Source organism: Sceloporus occidentalis, unplaced genomic scaffold, assembly GCF_023333645.1.
Source record: "Sceloporus occidentalis isolate IW3139 unplaced genomic scaffold, rSceOcc1.0.p SCAF_9, whole genome shotgun sequence".
Taxonomy (NCBI): domain Eukaryota; kingdom Metazoa; phylum Chordata; class Lepidosauria; order Squamata; family Phrynosomatidae; genus Sceloporus; species Sceloporus occidentalis.
The window spans coordinates 9,105,370-9,122,153 of NW_028316989.1; the positions used below are offsets into that span (position 1 = coordinate 9,105,370).

At 41.7% G+C, this 16,784-nt stretch overlaps 1 protein-coding gene across 2 annotated transcripts; it reads left to right on the forward strand.

Moving 5' to 3' along the window:
* The first annotated feature begins 3,111 nt into the window (after positions 1–3,111).
* Positions 3,112–16,758, forward strand: POLD2 (DNA polymerase delta 2, accessory subunit). 2 transcript variants are annotated; one of them, XM_089537783.1, is made up of 11 exons: positions 3,112–3,203; positions 3,808–4,066; positions 6,543–6,664; positions 10,248–10,371; positions 11,084–11,198; positions 12,684–12,882; positions 13,505–13,585; positions 14,464–14,621; positions 14,923–15,050; positions 15,887–15,988; positions 16,470–16,758. In XM_089537783.1, exons 2-11 carry the CDS (start codon positions 3,847–3,849, stop codon positions 16,637–16,639), a joined length of 1,419 nt encoding a protein of 472 aa, XP_089393909.1. In that variant the 5' UTR covers positions 3,112–3,203; positions 3,808–3,846; the 3' UTR covers positions 16,640–16,758. The 2 variants fall into 2 exon arrangements, with proteins under 2 accessions (XP_089393909.1, XP_089393910.1); XM_089537784.1 differs by lacking the exon at positions 3,112–3,203 and adding an exon at positions 3,398–3,724.
* The last annotated feature ends 26 nt before the right edge of the window (positions 16,759–16,784 follow it).

Below are 16,784 nucleotides of genomic sequence, written 5' to 3' on the forward strand. Positions count from 1 at the left end.
AGAACTGCAGTGAAATCATATGGATATGCAGATGATGAAACTGCAGGCTGCCCACCCACTGTATTGCTAATAACTCTTCAATAAAAGGGAAACTAAGAAATGATCTGGCTATGATGACAAAGCTATTTAAAGATGAAATGAGATATAATGGTCAAGAGTCTACAACATGTTCTGTGTTTTGTCACTTTATGAAACCATAGTATCAATGCAGAAATGCAATACGATTCTGTTGGTGAATTGCAAAGATGCGTATCAGATTCTTGCAATGGCAACAATGGTCCAGTGCTTATTGGACACTTCTTTTGCACTCTGGGCACATCCGATGCACATTGGACATCCTAGCCAGTGTCTGCATGCACAGTGGGAGTGCTTCAGTGTGAATCAATGCCCACTGAACATCAGGGCTGTGGCTCATCAGTCACTCTTCTGGCTACCATTGCACAACAGTTGTCCATATGTTGTAATGTCACAGCAACCCTTGGGTGAATACTGATGCCGTGAAACTACTTAAGTCTATTTCCATTTATAATTTCCAGCCATCATTTTTAGAGCTATGGATAGGACAGCAAGCTTTGGTACAGAACTGGCAGTTTAGATCACTACTAAGTTCAGCCTAAGCAGTCTGCCTTATATTATTATTATTATTATTATTATTATTATTATTATTATTATTATTATTATTATTATTATTTATTTGGACCCAAAGATGCCAGCCCTGAGTCTCCCAAACCCAGGAGCCAGGAATCATGAGCCAGCAACGCTCCCTTTCCGCCAGCAGAGGGCGCGCCAGGACAGGGAAGAATCCAATCAGCGCCAACGGGCCGAAGTGCGCCGTCTGAGCCACAGGAGGGCGCCCGAGAGAGAGCCAGGAGCGAGATCGCCAAAGTGGAATTGCGAGACAAGGAGAACGCAATTGCGATAAGGCTTCCTCGCTGGCTGATGGTCTCCAGAGGAGGGCGCCCGAGAGAAGCCTAGCAGCCATTGGCCATGAAGCCTGCAGTGCGCAAAGGGTGCCAGTAGAGGGCGGCCGAGAGCAAGGCAGCAGGTGGCACGGCAGCAGAGCCCCCTTGGGCACTACAATTCCCATCAGCCCCTGGGAAAACATGGACGCCGCCACCGCCCCGAGGGACACAGGATGATGGGGATTTCATTCCAAAGCATTTGGTGGGGCTCCAGGGCGCAGAAAGGCTGCCTTTGAGGCGTCCCCCCCCCCGCCTTGTTCTGCATTGCCTGGGGATGATGGGAACTGTCCTCCAAGGCCCCTAACCAAATAAAATGATATTATATATAACTGTGCATATAATATTATGTGTGTATGTCTCTCTATATTTAATATAGAGTGGAACAAGGAAGCCTTATCGCAATTGCGCTCTCCTTGTCTCGCAATTCCACTTTGGCGATCTCGCTCCTGGCTCTCTCTCGGGCGCCCTCCTGTGGCTCAGACGGCGCACTTCGGCCCGTTGACGCTGATTGGGATTCTTCCCTGTCCTGGCGCGCCCTCTGCTGGCGGAAAGGGAGCGTTGCTGGCTCATGATTCCTGGCTCCTGGGTTTGGGAGACTCAGGGCTGGCATCTTTGGGTCCAAATAGATAATAATAATAATAATAATAATAATAATAATAATAATAATAATAATAATATCCCATAGCCTCCATGGATTTTGGGCTCCAGGGGTCCCTCTGTGACTTGGAAACAAAAGCAGGGCTTGGGGCCACAAGGACTGGAACCTGGCTTCCATCATGAGGCTCTTTTGGGAGCTGTAGTCTTTCAGTTTGTTATCCAGGGCAGCAGGGTTTAACCCTTCAGGATGCCCAGGACCAAAGCCTTGGCCTCCCATGTCTTCTTCTTATTATTATCATCATCTATTTGGACCCAAAGATGCCAGCCCTGAGTCTCCCAAACCCAGGAGCCAGGAATCATGAGCCCCTTTTTGCCTGAGAATAATGAGCCAGCAATGCTCCCTTTCTGCCACCAGGGGGCGCCTCAGGACAGGGAAGAATCCCAATCAGCTTCAAGGGGCCAAAGTGCGCCGTTTGAGCCACAGGAGGGCGCCCGAGAGAGAGCCAGGGACGAAATCGTCAGAGCGGAATTGCGAGACAGAGGGCGCAATTGCGATAAGGCTTTGGCGCTGAAGCGATCTTCGCTGGCCGATGGTCTCCAGAGGAGGGCGCCCGAGAGAAGCCTAGCAGCCATTGGCCACGAAGCCTACAGTGCGCAAAGGGCGCCAGCAGAGGGCGCCCGAGAGCAAGGCATATGTATCTGTTATTAATATATTCTTGCAGCTTCCGTTAATAAACATATTTAATAAATTAACAAAGATATTCTTGCAGCTCAAATTAATAAATGCAAATAATAAATTAATTAATATATTTACTATATATTTAATAAATAATTAATATATTCTTGCAGCTTCAGTCAATAATTATATTTAATAAATTCATAAATATAAAACTTTGTTGTCATACTTGAATCTTGTATTAACTACTGTTATATTTTTATTATGTACCATGATTAAAAAAACCCTATATTACATCAAATAATAATGTAAAATAAGAATTTATACGTATACGGTACGTGACAAGTAATAATAACAACATAGTAGTGTATCAACGTTGAGTAAAATTATGGTTGTTTCTGACATTTAAATGTACTAACTTAAATATAAAAATGAATATTAATATACATATAAATAATATACTATAAAAATACAAATGCAAAATAATTATTCAATCTGGTTAATAATAATTAGGCTAATAATAATAGTAATAATAATAATGTGTTCAACTGATATGAAATTGCTATGACCGTCAGTATCAGCAGTGGCCATCTGTCAATGAGGATGCTTTGATGGAGAGTTCCTGCATGGCAGGACAGGGTTGGACTGGATCAGGGCCCTTTATTATTGTTATTACTATTATTATTAGTCTAATTATTATTAGCCTAATTCTCCCAATTCTAGGATTCTAACAAGGAAGTAAGGAAGGGGTCAAAAGTAACCAAGAATTCACACTCCAAAGAAAAGAATGTCCACTCTAAATTTGTATAGCTCTATGCGCAGTTTTTTAAGAAAAGCCCGCCTCCCTGTGACGTCATTTCCTGCCGGCGTCTCCTCCTCTCATTGGTCCGTCTTCTTTGGCGCGTTTGTTTCCTCTCCTGTCGTGGCTGATGGAAAGAGGGAAAGAGCCGGGCTTCGTTGCCGGGAAGGTATGCTTTTATGTCCAAGGCGGCCAGGTGGATTACTACGCTCTTAGTGGAATAGTGGGCCTGCCTCCCGTTGCATTGTGGGAGTTGTAGTCCAGTGAGGCTTAAGAGCTCTGTGGCTGAGGATTCTAAGTGCCTTTCCCTCAACTACAAGTCCCAGCATGCAACGGGAGGCAGTCAGAGTGGGACAGCAGCACTATAAGAGTGCATTCAAAGAACAATAGGGGGACCTATCCTCATGAGCTATAAATGTATTGGAATGGAATAGTGGGCCTGCCTCCCGTTGCATTGTGGGAGTTGTAGTCCAGTGAGGCCTAAGAGCTCTCTGGCTGAGGATTCTAAACGCCTCTACTTAAAACTGCAAATCCCAGCATGCACCAGGAGCTACTTAAAGGGGAATAGCAGCATTATAAGAGCAGTAGTGAGGCCCTCTCTCAGGTGTCCTGAGGAGGACATGGAGGACATTTACATGTCCGCATAAAAACCTATAAGCTTTTTCTTCAACTGTGGCTGCACTAACATAGGTTAGTGCTGTGGCATTCTGGGAATTGTAGTTTTTTAAAAATATTATTATTACTATTATTACTATTATTATTCTCTCCTGTAGAAACCTTCTACTTAGCCCTCAAGCCGACTGTCGGGAGCCATGTTCTCGGCGCAAGCCGCCCCATCCGCGCAGAGCCTCCTGGCCTCGCCATCCGCAGTGCCCTCCACTTTCGCCCGTGTGCCAGTCTCCAACTATACCAACTGTTCACAGAACTTCAGGCTCGGAGAGCGGACGTTCAATAGGCAGTATGCCCATATCTATGCTACACGGCTAATTCAGATGAGGCCATTATTGGTGGAGAGAGCACGCCGCACGTGGGGTAAGCCTGCCAGCAAAACAACAGCAACTACTACGGTGCGCCTGCGCTATAGGCAGGCGCCCCATACGCAACAGGAGAGTGAATGGCACGCGTGCCCATGGCGCACATGCTCTCCCGCAGCGCAGGCACAAGCCCCATTCAATCAAATGGGATTCGAGCTTACGTGTTTTTTGGCTTATGCGGGGGGTCCTGGAACGGACCCCCGCCTAAGCCAAGGGACCACTGTATTATTAGTAGTAGTGTGATGGCATATAGCAATGTTCAATTTTTAATCAATATAATCAATATCTAGTTCCTCTTAAATGCATAGTAGGAAAAAAAAAGACCCAAATGTTGAACTTAGCCTTAGAGAGCAGAATGCTGAAGAAGAGGGTAAAAAAGGCAGAGTGACATCTTTGAAGGATGCGTGCTTGACATGGAGACTGTAAGTCTATAATGGATATAGATAAGGAATGTGTAGACTAATTACAAGGCTGAGAGTGGTATATGGAGCCCATTCAGTAATAACAAGATTGATAAGAGAAAATATGGAATGTGGCATAAGGGTTTCTAATGCATAAGTAATTGAGTATTAATGTATGCAAGAATCCTTACCCTGATTGCATGAATTTCTTTGTGTTTAAATGCTTGTACCCAATGGAAATTTGCCGCAGAGTGTCTTGGTGTGTTGCTTATAAAAAGGAGGACTTTACTTTTATTCTGGGTCTCAGGTATAGGTTAGGATGGCGATCCCAAACTGAGATCTTGCTAGCAAATACTGGCTTTAAAAAACTGGGTCTTCTCTTGCTTGTTTACTGTTCTGTTCAAGAACCCATACTGGAAATTGGCTTTATCTATAACAGTAGTGTTATTATTATTTGGTGTTGACATTCTTTGAAGGTGAGAATGTTAGCTGTCAGATGCCTAGAGAGAAATGCTGGTTGAAGAGACCTATGGAGGTAGGTGTACTATAGAAAGTAGTGTATATAAGCTATAAATATGCAATACCAAAAAAGAGCCCTACTATTACAGTGGAAGGTTGTGCAATCTCCACCTAAGGTGATATGAGGAAAAGATCCTGCACAGTGTTGGACTTGTATCTATGTGCAGTGTTGGTAATTTGCAAAAAAGGTTGTAGCGGATATGTATAGATGTTAAAAAGCAAAAGTCACATTGATCAATACAGTCGACCCTTGACATTCATGGGGATTAGGGTTACCTACACCTACACACATCCTACACATATGCACATCAAAATTAACTATGCATGTGGTGGAGAGGGCTCTACTCCAGGGATGGAACTAAAGTAGATTTGGATCATCCGCTAGATCTCTGGACAATTTATAGTAGAATAGCAAGGACTTCTGATTCCAAATTGATTAACAATGGTAGCAACAAATCACCTCCTACCTCCAGAAACCTGTAATTGGCAAAACTTGATTCATTCACACCAAATCTTTTAGTCTTTCAGGTGCCACGTGGCTTTATTTTCTGTTTGCAGTAAATATAAACACAGCTACCATTTGGGAGTTGTGATATAACTCTGAGCAAAGGATGTGGGTTTCCTCTGCCTTCTCCCATTCCCCCACTATCTCTTTGTTCAGAGGTTCTTTTTATTTATTAACAAACTGTGTTCTTTAATATGTGCACTTATTGCATTATGAAGTGTAATGGTGTAAAATAATGATGGCTAAACAACTGAAAAATCACTTTAAATTTAAATAAGTATGAGGTATTTGTCCACAGTGGTCACTAGAGGTCAGTATCTATTTTAGTTTCCATGAAAGCTTGAACTATCTAACAAGATATTTTACAGCTAGAATTGACCGGTCTACATATAGCATCCAGTGGAGTTTTGCCAGTTGCTTGTCTTTGAACCTCACATTTGGTTTAGCAAGGATATTTTGATGCAAGTAGATGTTTTGCATGGGCTGGGATATGGGATGAACATACATGCAGCATTACAATTTTTGAATTCGAATAAGATTAAAAAGGGACTCGTGTTGATTGTTCCTGAGCTGAGCTTGTTTGGACTGCATGTTTTTCATGGCTATTTCTTAAAATGCAGGCTAGAAACTAATTGGAGGCCAAGCAAACAAGGGCCCTATTTTCAGCCCCGGGCCTCATTTTGAAGGACAGTTTTTATTGTAATATTGTTTGTCGTCCAATGCCCTCTTCTAGATTCACCCCTGCATCTGATGTTAGATGGGTAATAGCTAAAAAACAGATCCTTTTATCAGGTTTTTAACATACAGTTTCAATTTACTGTTTGATATTTGCCTTGACTTTGATAACATTTTGTGTAGAATTTTTCAAATGGTTGCTCTGTTCGTGAGTTGATGTTTTAACCTGGAATTTTGATATCCTTATTGTATGGTAACTTGGCATTTTTGTTGGCTAAGAAATAACATCCTGTACCATAACTCTATGTTAGATCCACTGTTACTCCCTGAAATATTCCACACATCTCCAGCAATCTGTTGTCATTCTCTCGAAGGAAGCAACATTACAGTGAAGAAACTTTGTGAACTGCAAGTAGCAGAGAAGTGCTGTGTAGTGGGAACACTCTTCAAATCTATGCAGCTTCAGCCATCCATCCTGCGGGAAATCAGTGAAGAGGTAATGAAATAATGCAATTGAGCAGGTAAAATTATATGAGTACTAGTGAGGTTCCTGTACAGAGTCAGTCCAGTACAGCTTGGCAATTTCTGTTAAAACTTTTACATGCTCTCCAAGTCCTTATAGGTATTTCCTATCTCTCTTCTGTTTCAACCGAGTGTTTGGAGAAACATGTTTGGTGGTCAGGGCAATTTGACAATGCAGCCAGTTACTTAAAGAACTGGTGGGTTTCTCTTCATGGAAGAGATTTAGAATCAGATTGGACAGCCATCTGCTGAAGATATTATAACTCTAGATTTCCGGTGCACAGTAAAGAATTAGCTGGTATGTCATTGCAGCTGTTAAACAATAATTGGGCTATATATTAGTGGTAAAATGTTGGACTGTTTGTTAAAATATACTAGAGGAGCCAAGCTGCTTTAAAAGGAAAAGTAGAAGCCTCCCCAAAGCAAACTGAGCACCCCTTGGAATATAGGTGATGGTACTAATGGCAGAAGAATTACCAACCTGGACATTCATTGAATATTGGAAACTGTCTGTGTCAAACTGTTTGTCCGTATCTACTCTGACTAGCAGTGAATCATCAGCATCTCAGGCAAAAGAGGGTCCTAGCATTGAACAGTACTCTTGTTTCTTTGAGATAGAAATGCCAGGGCTTGAACTGGAGACTATTTTCATGTAAAGCCTGTCCAGGGCCAGTCTTGCTGGTCAGCTGTGTGCCACTTGGACTTGAAATGGAACCCAGACCTCCTCAGTGTGGCATACAACTGTTGTTTGTGCTGAACTGACATGCTTGGCATCTGGAGAAAAAAAATCCCCATCTGGCAGCTTCCTTCCTCTGCTGGACGCATGATTTGACTCTTTAGCAAGAAGTGAGAGCTTAGCTAACTTTGGAAGGAAGATTGTTGAGTAACAAGTTTAACTTGCCCCAGTAATGAACTCCATTCAAATAGCACTTCGTGATTGCAAACACATGTGCTGGAGCTGTTCGAACCAAGATTGGCTGTAGCAAGTCACTGACCAGATGAGTAACATCACTTTTGGATAAGTTTCCGTAAAACTTATTTGCGTTATTGCTGAATCCCACAAATGTTAGAAGGAAACAACTTAAGAATTATTGTTTGCACATTGGAGGCGGGTGTGAGTGTGCTTTGGAAAGATGGCGCCATTTGTCATTGAATGACTTTTCCATATTGGCATTTTCCTCTATCTCTTTAGTTTGTGTGGGTCTTGCCTCATCATAATGGCTGAGACAATAAATCCACATGTCTCTTGTTTTAAGACATTGAAAATCAACATTTTAGTTCATCCAGTGCCTATGGTCAAAAGTGCAGGCTGCTTTTCATCTGTATGAATTCTCTACTAAAGCTTAGAAGAGTTTCTTTTTTAAATAAGAGCTTCCAGAATCTGACCAACCTGGCAACCTGGGCACTGACCAACCTAGAATTGTAGTCCAAAGGTGTTACTTTTTCAGGGCTTTGTTCCCTGCCAGGGTAGGTATCTGATGCGGAAGAGTAGTTAGGCTAGCATACTGCTCCAGTGTTCCTATGAAAAGGACCCTCTTGCAGGTGTCAGGGGATTTCTTGCTGAATGCAATGACAAGCATGAGTGTTTGGTGTTCAGGTGTGTTTGTGCTTATTCTGGTGTCTTTCTGTTGGAGATGGGGCAAGCAGGAATTCAGCATGTCTTTAATGGCTGGTATGAAGCAGTCAGGGTTTCTCAAACAAGATAACATCTCCATGTGAATTGCTGAAAGGACAAATGAAACCCTTGAGTCCTGCAACCTAGCTGCCTGAAGATGGGGATGAAGTGATAAAAGGGAATCTGTGTGTGTATGCCCATGCAGAGACTGATACAAAAATTAGCTTGACTTGCCAATGACCTTTGAAGGCTTATGGCACAATTCCTTTCTCTTTTTCTAAAACCTTTTGCCATCTGTAGATGCTTTAGGAGACTGGAGAGATATTCTTGGAAACTTAGAGAAAGTAAGAAAGGTTGGCGGTTTCTCCTTGTCATTTTAACCCTTTCCATGTCCTGGTGCAAATTTGAGTTGGATAGAATGGATGTGCATTCACTCCATGTCCTTTTTTAATGGGCAGAGTGAGTAAATGGAGAGCAATCATAGGAGTTGAAAGGGATTGTGGAATTCAGCCCTTTCTGACAGATGGCCAAGGTAGGCAGGGACCTTGTAGGAAGTGTGGCATTGTGAGTCAGGGCCTAAAATGTTAATGTAATTCAGTTCTGCTCTGTTACGTTATCAGTTTAACTTTTTATTTTTATATTGGAAGGCATGCTGAGAATTTAACTAACTAATATAGGGAAAAGTAGGCCATAAAAGATAATCCCAGATCCAGAGTTTGGAAGAAATACTTTTGGACTACAGTTTTCCCCACCAGCCATGCAGTGCTTTCAGGGCACTATACTCTGAAAACAATGCAGTTTCTAGTTTGATATATACATAGAAATTTGAGAAACACTTTATGAAGTATTCAAAAAAGAAAAATAAGAAAATGAGTATGGTTTACAGCATGGGGAAGGGGTGGCATAGCTATGTAGCAACCCAACATCTTTGATATCAGTTGAGTTGGTGCCATTTTACTACTCGATACCAGAATTACCCTGCATATGGTAGTTTTGAGTTCTTGGATCTGCCTTTACTGTTAAGTTGCCTTCTGAATCCAGCTGTTAATAGATGTAACATCATAACCCCAATGATTCATGGAAGCTCTTACAAAGACTGTTTAAAAAGCATTGGGTTTATTGTATGAGAATCATTTTCCTCCTATGTAGTTGTCTGTTTAAAAAATCCAGCAGAAACCACATGGACTAGAATTTCCAATTATATGATTAGATGTTACTTTATGTCCTCTGATATTGCATCAAATCTTTCAGCCCACCACAGGGAAGCTAAAAAATAAGGGAGAAAATTATTTTTAACATATTTGTAGCATTCATGATAATACAATAAGTAGAAATCAAACTTCAAAATTGCATAGCCCACCACAATTATGATGAGACTTCACAACTGATTTCCCCCCAAAAAATGAGATTTATAATCTGCTATCATAAACAAAAACATGTGAATCATTAACATTTAAAAAGAAGGTAAGAGAACTAAAAACTTAGAAGAATGTGGAATTTCTTCTGGGGAGGTTGTTTCAGAGAGTTGGGGCAGCTGAAATAAATACACCGATTCCTGCTACTAATGATCTTATTTCCTGACATATCTAAAAAAGTAACTTTACCAAGTTCTTCTACAAGTTTTCATGTAAAGAAAGAGTGTGGTGGAGTCTTCTCCTTTGGAGGTCTTTAAGCAGAGGCTGGATGGCCATCTGTCTTGGATGCTTTGATTGTGTGTTCCTGCATGGCAGGGTTGGACTGGATGGCCTTTGGAGTCTCTTCCAACTCTATGGTTCTATGATTCTAGGTTGAAAGGGCTGTGAATTTAGATTATAAAGAACATTAAGGAGAAGCATGTTGGATAATGCTGAGGCTGCTACAAAACTATCTGCTGATGAGGGCTGGCTTTATAACTGTGTAGCACGGCTTTTCCTTCAATGTTAGGTGTTTCTTGCCTTCACAGCACAATCTGCCACCACAGCCTCCCCGTACCAAGTACATCCACCAGTCAGATGAGCTGATTTTGGAGGATGAGCTGCAGCGAATCAAACTAGAAGGAGACATACAAATTGACAAGTTGGTGACAGGTAGGATGACTTTGGGGAGGCAAAGCAGGATCATGGGACCAAGGCATGATGATATTCAAACCAAGCTGCCCAAAAATCAAAGCAGCAGCATGAAAGAATGTAGAATTATGCACTACTCACATTCTTTCCCCCCTTAGTCTTAAAAAACCTTTTAACTGGCTTTGTTGGACTAAACGTGCTATGAGCACAACCCTAGGTTTCCAGTCACAGTTTTTTCTCTCAAAACACAGTTACAATTGGTATGTGGAAGACATTTAATTAAGTTAGATCAGGGCTTGGTACAGTTTATTTTTCGATTATAGTACCCAAATTGTAGCCAAAAAGGTAAGCATTACAAGCTCTGGCTCACAAACTATTTAAAATGACTCTTCCCATCAGCCAGTAAGTTCAGCTAGTAGGAAAAGTAAATTTGGCCAAAATTACCTTAGAAAGAAGCACACTTGCATGGTGAAACTGGGTAATGTAGAAGCATGCGAGAAGTTTACCTATCCAACAGTGGGTATTGTCTGACCATTTATCCTGGCAAATACAGGAACAGTGGACTGATGCAAATTTAGGCATCTTGAATGGTGGGAGAGAGCAGGAAATGATTTGGGGTTTATTGTGTTTCCCACACATTGTGAACGTTACAAATGGGGACCAGGGGGTCAGAGGGAAAGCACTCAGTGACCAATTGTAAGCTTGTTTTGTTTTTTCCTTTTGACTGATCCAGGGACCATTCTTGCAGTCTATGGCTCAGAGAGGGATGATGGTAAATTCCTTGTTGAAGGTCACTGCTTTGCAGATATGCCCACCCAGCTGCCTATGATGGGGCCCAACATGGACAGGTGAGGCCACCCATAAGCTTGCCAGAAGAATATATGAAAATCCCTGTTGAATCAGGTAAATGCAGGGCTTGAGAAATTAAGAAGAATGAATATGACATGTTGAAGCTATTCATACCTAAGCAGTAGTAAAGTGATGCTAGGGTGCCAGAACATCATCCTGTCTATACTTAATTTTGGTTGGCTTCTGCATATCATTTTATTCATTATTCTTAGAGGTAATGTTTCAAGCTTTGACAGGATCCATTTAGTCCAGCATCCATACAGTAGCCAGCAAAATGGAATTTGAAACAATCTTCCATGTTCTACTGAACTAATCCTCATTTTACGAAAGGAAGATTTTTGTTCCTTGCTTTTGTTTTCATTCATTCTGACTGTATTCATTTATGGGGTCCTGAAACAAATGCTGTCTTTGTTCTTGATCAAATTGTTTTTTAAGACAGTTTTGATCACTTCTTGGAGATTCCCTGTCCAGCCTTCCATGCTTGTCTCATTCATATCTTCTGTTTAGTTGAGAAAAAGTCAAATGCAAGAACAGTAGGCTTTATTACTGATGTCTCAGTGTTTGATGTGGTTTGGTTGAGACCCTTTTGTGCTGCTGGAAGACATCATGAGTTCTATTTGTCCTGAGTACCGTATGCTAGTACTAAAGAAATCAAAAGGGCTAGATGTTCCCAACAGGCGCCAAAACTCCTAGCTGTGCTTCTTATTAATATCTTGTGAACTGGAGACATGTAGCGATGTGTCAGTTCCTTTTTCTAAGGATACTGAAAAGGGAGATCAGGGCTCTTTCCAAGTTCTCCATGAGAGAGTGGGCTCTTGCAGAGTTATTGGCAGCAGCAGTACTCCAGATAGCTCTAAGTAGCTGTGTCTAGCCATTTGGACTTTACATCCTCAATTAATTCTTTTTAATTGTAGTTTTTGCTTCTTTGTAGAAAAATATGGTTATAATAAAATATGAACAAAGTAGACATCTTTTGCTGTTTAATTTTGAAAGCATAGTTGAAATGCAAGGTGAAATGATCCATTTGTTTCATAGGAAAAATAGACAGGTCCCAGTGAAAAGCCAAGAAGCTACATGCTAGCTAACTTTTGTAAAATAATGCAGTGGAAGAGGGCTGTGATGTTGTTTATTTTTGAGGGAATGGACTGCCATAAATTTATAGGCCCCTCCTTGGGCCCTGGACTGATCTACTGCTAACCCCCCCCCCCCCCTTTTATAGGCTTCCCATATCTGTTCAGCAACTTCAGCCGTCAAGGGTAAATCCCATTCTCTTGTATATCTCTGAACAAATATAAGCAGATTATCATTTTTTTCATTAATATTCAATTTCTTTATATGCTACTAGTTGAAAAACATGTTGGCCGTTTGTGTCCTGATTATTAGTGATTCCAGTTCTTCCATTTCCTGATGATAGAGCTAGAAAGCAGTGCACCTGCTGCATAGCTTGAAGATCTGTCACTCACACACTGTATCTTGCCCTGCAGGTTTGTTTTGCTGGTGTCAGGCCTTGGCCTTGGTGGCAAGAGTGGAGAAAGTCTCCTGGGTATGCAGCTCCTTGTGGACATGGTGACAGGACAGCTGGGTGCAGAAGGTGAACAGTCCAGTGCAGCCCTCATTTCTCGAGTCATTCTGGCAGGCAATTTGCTCAGTCAGAATACCCAGAGCAGAGACACCATGAATAAGGTGAAGGCTCTGGATATGTTCTGTCGATTTAATCCTTTATATTTTGAGTTCATAGTCTGTCTGTCTTCCAGTCTGCCATATAACTGGAGGTTTTTAGCTAATCTTCCATCAAGCCGCCAACCAAATCCCATACCACTTAGCTTCAGTGAAAAGACCTCTGCCACCTCTCACCCCAGTATACAATGTAGAGCTGGACAAATAGATTGACTTCATATAAAGCAGTATGCTGTTTATTTCTGTTCTCGCTACGTGCCAGTCTCATGGATCTGTAAATAGAGAATTTGGGGGGGGGGGGGGGGACTTTTAGTCACTAGCAGGTTTTCCCTAGATTGCAGCTATGCCAGTCTCCACTAGAAAAGATATGAACTGTTCAATCTCCCTGGATTATGTATATTTTTTCCTCCTGTTTGAAGTAGACCTGCATCTTCTTGAAATATTACACAGTATTCTTTCTTGTTTTTGTTGGTGAGCATGGAGGTGGTTCACATTATTTTGTTTTTTGCCTGTCCTTTGTAAAATAGTTATAGCCACTAATAGCAGAGCTATCTTGCTAGATCTCTACTCTACCAGTGGATTCTCTTTCATTCTTTCACTTTCTTTCATCTTGCATACTCTTCTTCAGGCAAAGTATCTGACCAAGAAGACTCAGGCTGCCAGTGTGGAGGCTGTGAAAATGCTGGATGAAATTCTGCTGCAGCTTAGTGTAAGTATTGTTTTCAGGAGTAAGGTAGTGGTAGAGAGTCTGTCTCTAGGGCAAAAAACATAAGAAGTTTATCTGCTGCATCAGAATAAAGGCCTGTTTAGTCCAGCAGTGTATTTACCCACAGTAGTTAGTCAGATGCTTTCAGGAAGCCAACAAGAAAGACATGACAGTAATAGAATATTAGAATAAAAACAGTATTATAAACTTTGCTGATGTGATCAAAAGCACATTTAAACAAAATGGTTCCAATGACCTTCCTTGATGCTGGGGTAGGTGGAGTTTAAATAAGCTGTTTGAAGGGTGAAAGTGACAGATTTTAGGCACTGTCACCACAGTGGTGGGCTGGGGACTTGCTAAGTATAATGCATATGTTTTGGGTGTGGGGAAGCAGAACAAAATCTCCTCTAGAAAATTTTAGTTGGTGGATAGGAGCTTCTGACACCTTGGAGAGGCTGGTGGCTCCAATACCTGCAAGGTTACTCTGAACTTTAAAGGAGCTATACAAGGTGGGATTGAGGCCAGCACCTTGGATAGCTCCTTCAAAGTTGGACCAAGCCCCAGACATCAGATCAATCAGACACTACCAGATCCTATCAGTGTTCTGAAATGTGAACACTGTGGGGGACCAATGCTGATTAAATAGCAACAAAACAATGAACCCTTCTCAATAGCAACAGAGTTCTGCACCAGTTCTGCTTTCCAAACAAACTTCAAAAGGAACCCTCTGCTGAATGTGTTATAGTTATCCACACTGAGCATTGTGCGGAGCCAGTCTTTGCTATATGAAATGTGGCGCTATGTTTTCTTCTCTGATTGCTTCTGCCCACATAGAGGGATGCCTCCAATGCTGACAGCCTTCCCTATATTTGCCTTTCTAGATGTCTGTACCTGTAGATGTAATGCCTGGAGAATTTGATCCCACCAACTACACTTTGCCCCAGCAGCCACTTCATCACTGTATGTTTCCTCTGTCAAGTGCCTACTCCACGCTGCAGCTGGTCACCAACCCCTACCAAGCGAATATCGATGGGGTTAGGTAAAGGCAGTATTCATAGCTCCAAAGCTTGGGAAATTACTTTTGGGGGGCACAATTATCAAAATCACCCAGAAGTGGCACCACTATTACCGCCATCTCTATTTCCTAACCATTATGAAATGCTTTCAAGTGTTGAAAGCGCTTCACATACATTAGCAAGTTGTTATCCTTACAATAAGACTGTAAGGTAATTCAATATTATTACTAGCTGAAGGTGCTATTAGCTGTAGGCCAATACATCCCAAGGGCATCATCATTATTTTACAAAAGTTAAATAGTTTTGTTTCTCTCCTTAATTTAGATTTTTGGGGACTTCAGGCCAGAATATTAGTGACATCTTCAAATACAGCAGCATGTCTGACTATTTGGAAATCCTAGAATGGACCTTACGGATTGGGCATCTCAGCCCCACAGCCCCTGACACACTTGGTAATTTCCAGCTATGCCTCCCTGGTCATTTCTTATTAACTGCAGCCTAATACAATGTAAGGAGAATATTGTGCAGATGTAGACACTGCTGTTGTAGGGGTTTGTCAGGGAATGCGTAACTTGTCATAATGTCCTGAAGTATATATTAGGTCTGCAATAGATCAGCCATTTTTAAATGACTCGGAATATACAGTTGAAGCCTGATGGTTTGGGACACAATGAAAAGGATTTACACTGTTATATGTGAGTGGTTTCTTTGGAGGCTTTTATTGGTCTTCCATCATGTACCTAAAAGAGGTTTCTATGGGGCTGTCTCCCATTCAGGCATGACCAGCGTTAGAACTGATTAACTTCAGCAAGATGAATGTTGCCTTCAAAGCCATGTGCTTAGCAACCTTATTTTATTGTACTGTTTAAAACAGTTAAGACCATGGTGGGGATGAGGCTACATGAAACTTCTTTTCAGGGTCCCTTAAAACCACCACGAAGCCTACTTTGTGTGGTTGTGTCCCCCACTCTTCACCAACCAACGTGAGCTCACTCTTATCCACTTCTTTCACTAGTAGTGGCGAGAAACTCTTGTATGGTTTGGGCTCTGGGCATCATTTCTGTGGCTTGGGGTGACACCATTTTGGGACAGACTGACTGACTGGAGCAAGGACTTAAGAGAATGTGTTGGCTGTTGTACTGCACTTTAAAATGTGTTGCTGACTTTTTTAGTCTAAAAAGAAACAAGATCTGCTGTCTTCCTTCTTTCTGAGTGAATATATTTTTCTTATTAATTGCGTATTTTTATATCCCTTAATCACCTGCTTGCTTGCTTGCTTGCTTTTCAGGCTGCTACCCATTTTACAAGACAGACCCTTTCATCTTCACTGACTGCCCTCATGTCTATTTCTGTGGGAATGCCCCTTCCTTCAAATCCAAAGTGGCCAAAGGTAAGTGTGGAATGGCCAGTACATTCATTATGGTTTCTCACAGGCATCCTCATAAACACTGGATCTCTTTTGAGTGATTAGAGGTAGACAACTGCCTCTAGTGAGATGTCTTCCACAGCAGGGTGGTTATGATGAGAGGAAAAGGGGGAAGAAGGGAAACACTATATGCCATTTGAGTTTCTGATCTGCTTTTTAGATTTCTGTTTCACAGCATGGTGATCATGTATGAATATAAACTTTTTTCACTCAAATGTTATGCATGATTATTGTTTCTGCAAAGAACATCACTTGCATCCTAAGCCCACTCAAAAACCCAGTTGGTTAAAAAAGGAAATAAAATTCACTCCTTGGCGTTGCCACACTCCAACCACTTACCTCTGCAGTAGCAGGCCTCAAGGCTTTTTATGGAGTAACAGTTTTTATTGCAGAAAGTGTTTTTTTAAAATGTTACTTACCTCCACTTCTTTCCCCTGCTTTGCAGGTGATGATGGTCAGAAAGTCTTGTTGTTGACCCTTCCTGATTTTAGCACAACACAGACTGCTTGCTTGATCAATCTGCGTGACCTCACCTGCCAGCCAGTTAGTTTCTCTGCCTTTGGTGTCAATGACAATGATGAGGAAGAAGCTATGATAATGGAGACTGACCAGTAGGAGGCATGATTTCTTGCTGCCTTGCCAGATGGGGGGGCTTGGAGCCATATCCTACCCCCCACTATGGTATATTTGAACTCTTGGCAGAGAGAAGACTACATTAAAAAGTATACCATCTACTTCCATTTTCCTCTTTGTGTTTTTT